This window comes from Gekko japonicus, unplaced genomic scaffold (assembly GCF_001447785.1).
Source record: "Gekko japonicus isolate JY-2015 unplaced genomic scaffold, Gekko_japonicus_V1.1 scaffold15, whole genome shotgun sequence".
Taxonomy (NCBI): Eukaryota; Metazoa; Chordata; class Lepidosauria; order Squamata; family Gekkonidae; genus Gekko; species Gekko japonicus.
In genome coordinates, this window is record NW_015165830.1 from 1,672,937 (window position 1) to 1,685,177 (window position 12,241).

The 12,241-nt window shown below is 47.5% G+C and overlaps 1 protein-coding gene across 1 annotated transcript in view; it reads left to right on the forward strand.

Moving 5' to 3' along the window:
• The window catches only part of GRIN2C (glutamate receptor, ionotropic, N-methyl D-aspartate 2C), an 84,592-nt gene extending 78,679 nt beyond the window's left edge, over positions 1-5,913 (forward strand). The window contains exons 11-13 of the mRNA XM_015410721.1: positions 270-502; positions 5,291-5,776; positions 5,869-5,913. Coding sequence (XP_015266207.1) covers positions 270-502; positions 5,291-5,776; positions 5,869-5,913 — 764 coding nt within the window. The remainder of the gene's footprint in view (positions 1-269; positions 503-5,290; positions 5,777-5,868) is intronic.
• The last annotated feature ends 6,328 nt before the right edge of the window (positions 5,914-12,241 follow it).

The following is a 12,241-nucleotide window of genomic DNA, read 5'->3' on the forward strand; positions in this document are numbered from 1 at the left end:
CTGCTGAAAATTACCCCTGACTGCTAGTATTGACTTCTGGAGAGAGACCGTCTGCTCTGTCTTCTATAGGACAGCCATTCAGGTATTTGAGAACAGGAAACAATAAATAAAAAGAATCCAAAAGTATGTAATAAGTATAATAAAGTAAACAACTACTACTGTTAATATGTCACAAACACTACTTCTGTGCACAACCCTCATGAATAAATCTCTAATGTCAGAGTGAGGAATTTACTCTCTCTTTATATTTGTGTCTGTGTGTCTCCTAGGGGAAACCCAGAAATTGGAAACTGTGTGGTTGTCTGGGATCTGTCAAAATGAAAAGAATGAAGTGATGAGCAGCAAATTAGACATTGACAACATGGCTGGCGTCTTCTACATGCTGCTGGTGGCCATGGGGCTGAGCCTGCTGGTCTTTGCCTGGGAACACCTGGTTTATTGGAAGCTGCGACATTCTGTCCCCAAGTCTCACAAGCTCGATTTCCTTTTGGCTATAAGCAGGGTAAGTGTACAAGGAGTTCTCCAAGGAGGTGTGTGTGTTCCCCTTGAGAATATTTTCATGTTTTATGTTTTATTTTCATGAGCCAGTTTGGTCCAGTGGTTAAGAGCGCTGACTCTAATCTGGGAGAACTGGGTTTGATTCTGCACTCCTCCACATGCAGCTGCTGGTGTGACCTTGGGTCAGGCATAGGTTCTCCCAGAGCAGTTCTCTCAAGAGCTCTCTCAGCCCCACCTACTTCACAGGGGAGGGGAAGGGAAAGGAGATTGTAAGCCGCTCTGAGACTCCAAGTCAAGGGCAGGGTATAAATCTCTTCTTCTTCTTCGATAGTCTTTTATCTTGCAGATGAAGGGGCACCAACCTGCCCTATTGCTGGCCCAAGGATTTTGGTGCCTGTGCAGCAGGGAAGACATTGCTTGCAGCCCCCTACATTGGGGATGTTGGGAAGCTGCTGCTCTCCTTGCTTCCCCCAGCAGTGAAGTGGGAAGCAGCTGCCTGTCCTTCTTTCACACACCCGACAGCATGGAGAGGCAGGGAGCTGCTGCTCTACTTCCTTGTCCCCCCACCCTCCAGACCACGACAAGGCAGGAAGTTGTTGCCCACCCTCCTTCCTCTTCCCCAGCACCTAAGTGAGTTGGGACCAATGTTCCCGCTAAGCTGTGGGGTCTTGTGAGCAAAAATTCTACTTTGTGAGCTACTGGCATTAAAGTTGTGAGCAAGCAGTATGGCTAGGGCATAAATTAGCTTGCTCTGGAGCCATCCTTCCTGAGCTAAGACAAAAAATGTGTGAGCCGGAGGCTGAAAAACTGTGAGCTAGCTCACACTAACTCAGCTTAGAGGGAACACTGGTTGGGACGCCTCCACCCACCTTCCTTTCCCCCTGCATTGTGAGGGAGGGAAGGAGGAAGTGGGCTCCATCCCTGAGGGAGGGAGGGAGGGAGAGAAGAAGTAGCCCCCCCTCACAGCCCACCCACCTGGGTTTTATGACAGACCCAGACACCATGGGCAAGGTAGCAACAGGGGTAGTTAGTGTCCCTCCACCTCTGATCACACAGGTGTGCCTAGTGAAGGGTCCGGTCCAGGTGTTTTCTGGGAAGCTTCCCTAGGCTCCAGGCCCTGTTCTAAAGGCTGGAAGAATTGCTCCCTCATGACGGTTTTTCTTCTGACTGCCTGGCCTTCTTCACAGTTACCTGACCTATACACTCAAATTGTGCATTGATTGAGGGTGGGGAACTGAGGAATTAATATCCTACCTAAAAGATTCTAGAATGGGCATGAGAAGAGAAACCCATCACTGATACGAAAAACACTCCTTGCTTCTTTTCCTTATAAGTAAACCTATAGATAATCTTGTTCTCACACTTTGAATAAGATTTCATTATCCCCTGGGGGCCAGACCAAGTTTCTTCAGCAGCTAGATTGAGACCAGGAACCGACACTGTAAATATTTTGCCACCAAGCCAAGCCTAGATAAATGTATGAAAAGTGTGGCATGAGTTTCTAATTTGGCATTTTAAGACGTGGGATTCTTCTCCCTTCCATTTCCTTGGGACATCAGAAATAAAGGTATCTCTTGAGATAAGCATGAGTTAAAGAACTAAGTAAGTTCTCTCTAGGTTAGTGGTGGTGGGGAACCATGTCACAGTTACCATGATTTTAAGCTGTGGAAATTGTTTGGAGACTGGAAAGAATTAGAGAATGATTTGCTGTCTGCTTGCTTTCTCCTGGAGCATGTAAGATGCTTGTTTGTTTAGGCTTTTTAAAGAGAAGCTTGATCCACATGACCAGTTTGAATAATAGATATGTGGATGCAGTCTTACAATTTGTTTAAGAATCATTTCTGCCTGTGATCTAAAAATGGTCCTCAGTGGAGAAGATGTGTTTTTCTGCCTTTGAATGAGGTTCAGTATGTCTACATAGGGGCTGTCATCTAGTGTGTTGGTGAGACATGTCCTTGTTAAAAAGACAAACAGAATCCTGTAAATTAGAGCAGGTTAAGAAGGGACCATTTCTCTTCTAGTAGGTGACTGGACATGTATGCAAAGATTCCACATCTTCACACAGAGACCTGTCAGGGTTAAGAGCAGGGCTTTTTTGTAGAAAAGGCCTAGCAGTAACTCATTAGCATAATAGGCCCCACCCAACATCAGAAACTCATTAGCATATTAGTCCACACCCCTGACACAGCTCATTAGCATATTAGGCCACACACCCCATGCCTTCCCTTGGCTTGCCCGGGCAAGCCAGCCCTTGGACAAGCCAGAGGAGGCATTTAAATGCCTCCCAGATCCTTCCAGGCGGCCCCTGGCCTGCCCACCTCCGAGTTGCCGAAGGGGGGGTCACTCTACAGGCCTTCCCTCTGTAGGCACGCACGCAGAGGTTTTGGCTGTAGTGGGTGTGGCCAACTCTGAAGCCAGCCAGAACTCCGTTCCTGTGCGTTCCTGCCCCAAAATAGCCCTGGTTAAGAGTATCTTGTCTCCTCACACCAACTTGGCTCTCATCTGTGATATGGAGGGCAGATTCACTGGGGAGATGTAGAGGTTAAGGAACAGCCTACATATGGCAAGTTCTCTGTGCCGTGAATATGCAACTGACTTTTGGCGACCCCAGCAAGAAGCTTTCAAGGCAAGTGAGAAGCAGAGGTGGTTTGTCATCGTCTTCCTCTGCAGAGTCTTCCTTGGTGGTCTTCCATCCAAGTAGTGAACCTGCTTAATTTCTAAGCCCTGCATAGTTAGGCACCACGGGGGGGGGGGGCTTGGTGAAATCCACACATGAGCTTTTGGGGGTGGGTTTGCTCCCACTGAGAACCTAGCAATTGCAGCTTCCCAACCCATACATTTAAGGTGGTGGAAAGGAACTGAAAAGGCCCACTCTGGACTCCACCAGTGCCTGTCCTGCCTTCTGGCCTGCAGGCCACCCACACAAATCTTTAAGGTGTCACAAGACTCCTGTTCATTTTTGCTGCAACATGTAAGCAACATTTTGTTACCCTGGCTCTCCCTCTGGAATTATTATCTGCAACAGTCCCAGTTGTAGTAAAGCAGCACTCACAGGTTCAAATTGCATGACTGATATTCCACATAATATCTGGGAACTGACCATGGGGTTTGGGTTTATGCACATTTGATTTATTTGCACAGTAGCCCATATGTACCTATCTAGTAGGTAGAGAACATTGCTGTGATCTGAAGCTTCACCATGCATAGTAGGTAAGAAAACATGGTATCTCTGCGTATGCCAAAACACACTAGTGTATGTGAACTTTTCCCTGTCCTGCTGGGAAAACACACAGGTCCAGGACTATGCATCATCATGCCAGCCTATGCTATATCTTTTTTTTTTTTTTTAAAGAAAGAGGCATAGACCTTTTCCCCAAGCCAAGGTAAGTCCATGGCTCTTAACATTTATGGGCTAATGCATCCCCCTATTGCCAAGACAAGAAGCCCATAGCCCTCAATCTTCCTTTTTTCAATATTCATCTCTCTCTCTCTCTCTCTCTCTCTCTCTCTCTCTCTCTCTCTCTCTCTCTCTCTCTCTCCCCCCCTCTCCCCCCTCTCTTAAAAGGAATTTGTATAGGAATGCATCACTCATGTTTAGTTTGTGTAAAATGTATCTGAAATTAAACCAATAATTTAAAAAAACCCAATCATTCCCCAATTAGAAATGCACCAGAATAATGAACTGGGAAATGATTTGCCAGTCCTCAGCACAGTTTCTTTTTCATTTCCAGACCATATTATTTGTTCCATCAAAACACACAAAAACCCACCTTGGATGGGTTTCCCCCCTGTACCTTATCTGATCAAAGTAAAATGCATTTGAAACTATGAAATATTGGACTTGTGCAACTGAAGCAATAGAGAAAGGATTTGTTCATAGAGAACTGGGATTGGATTTCTGGATTTTAGAATAATAGCACTTTTTCATGTTTGTATCTTAGCTGTGAAGTGCTTCAGATAAAGTGTGTTGTACTAAGAGTTTGGGGGCCATTACACTAGCTTCTACGCTTTCTGAATCTGTGTTTTCTGAAATGTTTAACAAAGGACCTCAATGTAATGGCACTTAAATAACCACTGGAAATTCATAGTTTAAAAAAACCCAAAACCCGGGATGAGCACTAAGGAGAAGTTAACTCCTGAAAATACAGTGTCCAAAAACTATCCTTTGCCATTAGAAACACACCGATTTCTTAGGAAACCACATCTGAAAAATATCAGATTAAAGTACAGAGTGGAAGGAATTTGGACGAGCCAATGTTTGAGGTGCCTGTAGGGACAAACTTGTCAACCAACTACCTCCACTACGACAAAGTCGGCATAACCAGACAATCTGATCCAGGTCAGGGTGTGGTAGAGAGACACTTTCTTCCCAATCTTTATTTTAATAGATTTTGATTGTGGAATCAAGATCTGCTGGCCAAAACCTGACACCTGTTATGTTTCTGAACAACAAAAGTGCCACAATCTTCTTTCCCTGCAGATTTATTTAGAAGAAGAAGAACCCCTCCTGACTTTAACAGTGACTAAAGTATCTATTAATAACAGACTATGTAGTCTTGAGCTGATATAACTAGCAATCACACCAGCACTCTATCCCAAATATTTATACATTTTCCAGGTCTTTGAGCTACATGAGGTCACGTTGTGTTTTTAATATCCTTCATGAACTTGATAAACCAACATTCCCCCAGCTCATCCCTTCCCAAGACATGCCCATTTGCCATTCTTTTCCCCAGTCACTTGGGAGCCTTATTGATCATTGCATTCCTTTCCCTCTTATTTTCCCCACCAGGGCATCTATAGCTGTTTTAATGGAGTCCAGAACCTGGAGAGTCCTGTTCGTGTTCACAAACCCGACGTCACTGCTAACTCTGCTCAAGCCAATGTGTTGAAAATGCTGCAGGCTGCCAAAAACATGGTGTCAACTGCTAGTGTTGGAAACTCTTTAGAAAATGCTACACGCACCATTGAGAATTGGTCAAACCGAAGTGAAAACCTCCAAACAACCTTCTCCTTAAGGACTCCTCAGCTTGTGGTTCAGAATACTAGTAGTCCTAACAGGCCAGACCAGTTCTCCAATGCAGCAACAACTGAGAAGCTTGGGAGGCCCATTACACCGTTACTTCCCATGCCCCAACAGCCTTTGGTGCCAGCTGGTGAAATCTGGACAGGGACAAGTGAACAGCCACAGATACTTCATCCAGTGAAGTTCCGAGGCAGCTTTTCTGAGGATAAGGTTCTTCCAGGTTCCACTGTGAACAGCTCCAAACGCTACTTGGTAAGAACCACACCTCAGACTCGTATCAAAAATCAAGTGCCACTTGGAAACCATCTTAGTGCTGCTCCTCACTCTCCAATTGGGTCTCTTAGGGAGTTCCTCCCACCTCAGCAGAAGCAGAAGCTACCCATGCCTAGAGGAAAGGAAAGGTTCCACCAGAATGTTCACCTGGTGTATGGAGAAGGTGGACATGACAGCTCAGCCCATATGGCAAGGCTGATTTCCACTTCTGAGAAGAGAAAGGATTTGGAAAACCACTTCTTGCCTCATGCATGTGTACACAACTCCTTCCCCAGAGCTGACAGGACTTGCAGACCTTTAATATACAAAGAATATGACACAGCAGAGCGAAGGAGGGAGAAGCAGAGTCACAGACATGACCTCCCAAGGTCAGCCTGGGAGCAGTATGAGAGATCACAGTCTCTGGGCATCTGGAAGCATCATGGAAAGTCCTCTGTCTATGGGGATGTGCCAGACCTTTTCCCCGAAGCTGGTCTAGCTCCAAAAACATCATCAGTGCCTGGAATCCATCATGGACTCCACCACTATCCTCCCAGTGCCCTCAGGCCAAGTCATATGTGCAATAGGAAACGTGTGGAGGCCAATAGTTTGCCTTGGAAGGACCAACAGCGACTGCATTCTCAAACCACAAGGCTCCCTTCCTATCAGGAGGCCTGCCTACAAAACGCCTCAGGCATGCACAGGGCTTCTTCCACAGTGGTGCACAAGCAGTATGCCTACCTGAACTCTTACACAAACCTTCCTATTTACTGGGGCCACCTTTATCAGGGCTTTCCCCGACTATGTGAACAGTCCAGTGCTCCCCAGCACTGTTTCACTCGAGCTCCCTGTTCCCCGTGCAGCAGGGATTTCTTGGCCCGTGAGCATGGCCCAAAGAGCACGTACTTTGGTAGCACATACAGAGACTGCAGGGAGCGGAGCAGGGTGGATCCAGCCTTTCTCCAGTTGGTTGACACAGATAGGAGGGACTTCCTGGCCACCCAGAGGATGTACAGCCCTTATGCAACAAGATCTTGGAGGCGTATCTCTAGCCTAGAATCTGAAGTCTGAGATGGAAAGGGGGATGATGCTGAGGGTGTTGTTACTAGATCTGTAACCATGTTATAATTCATACATGCCGTGGGGCCAGTAACCCCAATAAGGGCAAAAGCTGGACTCATCCAGTCTGCTTCTTCATGCTCAGCTGGTATCGACAAGAAAGATCTTTGTCTCTTTTCTGCTGACCTGGATCAAAGTAAGAGCAAGTGACCTTTCTCCTTCATCAACTGATGAAACAAAACAAACAAACAAACAAATAAAACGGCGGCAGCAGTTGAAGGCACTTTAATGACTGATTTCCAAAGTCTTCCATTGCTAGGCACTGGGACACTCATCAAGCGCAAGAAGACTCTCATGGTGGTGATTCACAGTCATGCTGTCTCTGTGGATAGCTTAAGTATCAATTTCAATGTCAACCATTTACATTTCAGTGCCAGTTATCTTTCAGAGCATGCTCTCTGTGACACAGTGGGAGATGCCCAACAGCCTACTAAGAATTAGGACTATCTTGCTTTCCCATATGCACTGACCTAAATGGGGACTGTACAAAGGACTTACAGGCACATAAGTGTGATATTTTTAGTGTTTACATTACTTTCTGTTTCCTCATACAGAACCCCAAATGCCAAAACAAGAGGTTATTAAAGACACATTTCTTAAAATGTATTCGCTCTGTTTCCTTTCTTCATTCTTTACTTTTGGCTGGCCGAGTGTAAGATTGCTTCCCGCAATGTGCTTAGGGTAAAGAGGGCCAAGGATTTGGGGCTATCCTTTGCAGGGAAACCGGGAGGGAAGTCCAGACTCCACACTGAATTCAAGGCAATGGCTGCTGAGAGTGCAGTTTTAAAAAGAAAGCAATAACTCCCCACTTCCATCGCTATCCGTTTCCTTTAGAATGGGTCTGACATCACTGTTTCATCATAGGGCCAAAATGCATTTTTCAGCAGTAGCTGCCACCACTACTGCATCCAGTGCAGCAAATGAAGGCAGAGACTGAGCATGCATCACAAATTTCCTGTAAGTTAAGTGATGAGACTTTTAAAAGCTGGTAATAGCCTTTTGTTTCATTTCCACTTGTGAAGTATATAAATCAGATACCAAATATATATGCACACAGTCCGCCAGGAAATATGTATACAGCCATTGTATAGACTTAAATTTGCAAGCATGGTTTGGAGTTGCCTTATCTACTCAGAGTAGGCCTGCAGAATGATCATCATTGGGTTGGATCCTACCAGTTTTTCTGCTTGCTCCCATCTGATTCAACTCCTTACTGCAATCCCCATCCCATGTGGCAGTTTTCCATATGGGTCTGAAGATTCAAAGTATAGCCAAAAGGATGTGTGTGTGTGTGGGGGGGTCCTTCCTCCTTCATAGTGGAAAAGCAAGTAGGATCTATCCCATTCTGTATACAGTAGTGGAATACAAGTGCAGTAGCTCATGATGACATATTCGGTGTGAGTTTTAGCGCTGTCTAGGGATGCTTATCACTTCTCTGGGTCACAAAAAAAAATGCTAATTTTTGATCCATTCAGTTTCTGAAATATCACCTGCCCAATATCTGATAAATATCACAGCTTGGCTTTGCCTCACCTGGTCTCCACTCTCCCCCATATACTTAAAGGCAACTTGGCAATATGAAAGTTCAGCTGTTTAACAGAAATCCAAGGAAATATGTTTGTTTATTTATTTCTTTATTTAAATTTCTACACACACCCCTCCCCACGAATGGGCTCAGGGCGGTTAACAAATGGGGCACCAAGTGCCAATACATAAAACCAATTAAAACTGGATAAAACAGAATAAATAACCTAACATTACATAAAGTGCTCAATGCTGTGACTCTTAAATTTAAACAAGATGGTATTGAGTAGATGTTGCCTCCATCCTATTACAACGGTACCGATCTGCTGCGGCACTGAAGTGTGATCGTCATAGGGCCGCTCCGTTCCCAGTTATCAGCCGTGTTCATTGGTGGTGGTGGTGGTGGTGGTGGCGGTTCCTAGTTGAAAGCCTGGCAGAAGAGCTCCGTCTTACAGGCCCTGCGGAACTGTACAAGGTCCCGCAGGGCCCTGATCTCCTTCGGGAGCTCATTCCACCAGGTAGGAGCTGCCACTGAATAGGCCGTGGCCCTGATTGCAGCAAGCCGGGCCTCCCTAGGGCCTGGGATCACTAAGCGATGTTGTGCCCCGGACCGTAGTGCTCTTTGGGGTATATATAGGGAAAGGCGGTCCCTCAGGTATGTCGGACCCTGGCCATATAGGGCTTTAAAGGTAAGAACCAGCACTTTGAAGCAAACCCGGTACCCTATTGGCAGCCAGTGCAGCACTTTCAGCACAGGCCAGATATGCTCCCATCTAGGGAGACCCACCAACAGCCTGGGCTGGTCGCAGCATTCTGCACTAGCTGCAGCTTCCAGATTTGCGACAAAGGCAGCCCCATGAAGGGAGGGTTGCAGTAGTCTAATCTCGAGTTGACCGTCACATGGATCACTGTAGCCAGGTCATCGCGGTTGAGGTAGGGAACCAACTGCCGAATCAGCCTAAAATGGTAAAAGGCTGACCTGACAGTGGCTGCTACCTGGGCCTCCATAGTTAGGGAGGAATCCAGGAGCACTCCCAAACGCCTAACCTCTGGTGCTGGCACCAAAGGTACCCCGCCGAAGGTCAGGAGAGGGATCCCCAACCCCAAACCACCTTGACTGAGGCACAGGACCTCCACCTTTGCTGGGTTCAGTTTCAAGTGACTCAGCCTGAGCCAACCAGCCACGGCTTGCAAAGCCCAGTCCAGATCTTCTGGGCTGGAGTCCAACCGGCCGCCCAATATCAGATAGAGCTGGGTATCACCTGCATATTGATGACATCCAAGCCCATACCTCCGGACAATCTGGGCAAGGGGGCGCATATAGATGTTAAACAGCATCGGGGAGAGCACCGCCCCCTGAGGCACACCGCATTCAAGCGGATGTCTTCAGGACTGCTGCTCCCCTAGCGCCACCCATGTTCAATTTGGCTTGAATCTTTTTAAGGGGGGGGGGCTTTGATACGCTGTCTCTTCATTTCCCCAAGGCTTATTTTGTGTTCCATTCATTTTGTCTCATTATAGTCACAGCACGATCAAAGGCCACCCAATGAGTCTTCACCTAACTGCTAATTTTTCACTTAATGTCACCAGATAGCATGAGAGTTTGGTACGACTAAAACCATGTATTCATTTGCTTTCACTGCTAGAGCTGCCAGCTTTCCAAATTAGAGCTGTGTGTGCTGGGAGCGCATGAGGCCTGCTAAGTAGCTGGAACAAGGTGGCACATCAGGGTGGAAAGTGCTGGGAGCTGCTGCTCTTTGCAGTGGCTACTGGTGTGAGAGAGGATTTTCTTTCCTTTTTAAACCTTGCACTCTATAGTTATACTTCCATAGTTCATACCCCAAGGGTAGGATTAGACCAGAGGAGGGCCCAAAAGCCCACTGGACCAGTTTATACGTGTGCGCATATGCGCGCGCACACACAGTGCAACTGAGGTCAGACCTACATGTTACAATTTGACTTTGACACTGTTGGTTACACATTTTAACATGTAGGGTTGGGACTCCTCCAGCCCAAGTTTGATACCAACAGTCAGATGTCAGGAATGGGGGGGAAAGGCCCAGGGCCCCAGTTTGGATCATTATTATGGTGTGGAGGGAGAATGGTCTTTAGCATCCCCCTCTGTGCCATCTTCCCAGCACAAACCCACCCCAGGGGGCATTATTTGCCCGATAGAGGGTACATGGATGGCCCCTCAGTCTACAAACTGCCCCCCAGAGGGCAAATAACACTGCCCCAGGGCCATTTTGGGTTGAGAAAATGATACGTGTGAAGGCTGAACAAGGCCTTTCTCCTCCCTGCAGTATTGTCCCCATTGGAGTTGGGCCAGAGCACTTGGAAACCAAGTCCCCCCCACTCCCCTAATATCTGACTGTTGGTGTCAAAGTCAGGATGGGGGCTCCGCATCCCTTGGACCTGAGAAACTACAAAACTATGGGACTGATACATGACAAAAAAGGACTGTAAGACAAGGCATATCCTGGATGCCCAAGCATGCAGCTTCTTAGGCAGCAACGCGGTCTTACGTACTGTTACTCCAATAGACTCAGACTGCAGTAACTCTGCACAGGATTATTTATTTATTTGATTTATATACCACCCTCCCCACAAGCGGACTCAGGACAGTTTACATAGATAGCCTGAGCAATAACGAATTAAAACAACATAACAGATCATAAAATTACAGCTACTGTGTAAAATAACCTGTCCAGATGTCAATCATATCTGTATCTAGCAGTGGTGCCCTGATGTCAAATTGGAACCAGACCGCTGGTGGTGGGGGGGGCTGGCCAGGAAGAAGGAGGGATGCCCGCTGCCTCAACCAAAAGCTCAGCGGAAGAACTCTGTCTTGTAGGCCCTGGGGAACTGTAATAGGTCCCACGGGGCCCTGATCTCACACGGGAGCTCATTCCACCAGGCAGGGGCCAGGGCCGAAGAAGTCGTGGTCCTGGTCGAGGCTAGATGGACATCCCTGGGGTTGGGGACTGCCAGAAGATGTTGATTCGTGGACCTCAATGTCCTACGGGGCTCATATGGGGAGAGGCGGTCTTGAAGGTATGCTGGCCTCTGGCCGTATAGGGCTTTAAAGGTAAGCACCAGCACCTTAAAACAGATTCGGAATTCAATAGGCAGCCAGTGCAGTTCATGCAGCACTGGGTGGATGTGAGCCTGCACAGGTGTTGCCGCCAACACCCGTACTGCCACATTCTGCACTAGCTGCAATTTCCAGAGCAGAGTCCAGGGCAGCCCCAGGTAGAGTTACAATAATCCAGTCTGGAAGTGACCATTGCATGAGTCACTGTAGATAGGTCCCAGAGGTTGAGATATGGGGCCAACTGCCTGATCTGCCTCGGATGGGAAAAGGCAGACCTGGCAGTGGTGGTGACCTGTGCCTCCGTGGAGAGGGAGGCATCCAGGAACACCCCCAGGCTCTTCACCCTCGACGTTGGTACCAATGGAGCCCCATCAAAGGTCGGGAGCCTGATTCCCTGACTCAATCCCCCGCGACTAAGGTGCAGGACCTCCGTCTTGGATGGGTTTAACTTCAGTCGGCTCTGTCGCAACCATCCAGCCACAGCTTGTAATGCCTCATCCATATCTCCTGGGGCCGTATCCAGGTGGCCATCCATCAGTAGATAGAGCTGGATGTAATCCGCATACTGGTGACAACCCAGCCCATACCTCCGGATAATCTGGGTGAGGGGGCACATATCAATGTTGAACAACATGGGGGAGAGAATTGCTCCCTGTGGCACACCACATTCTAGTGGGTGCCTCTGGGATAGCTCCCCCCCCCCCCGGAGCACCACCCTGTTCCCGATG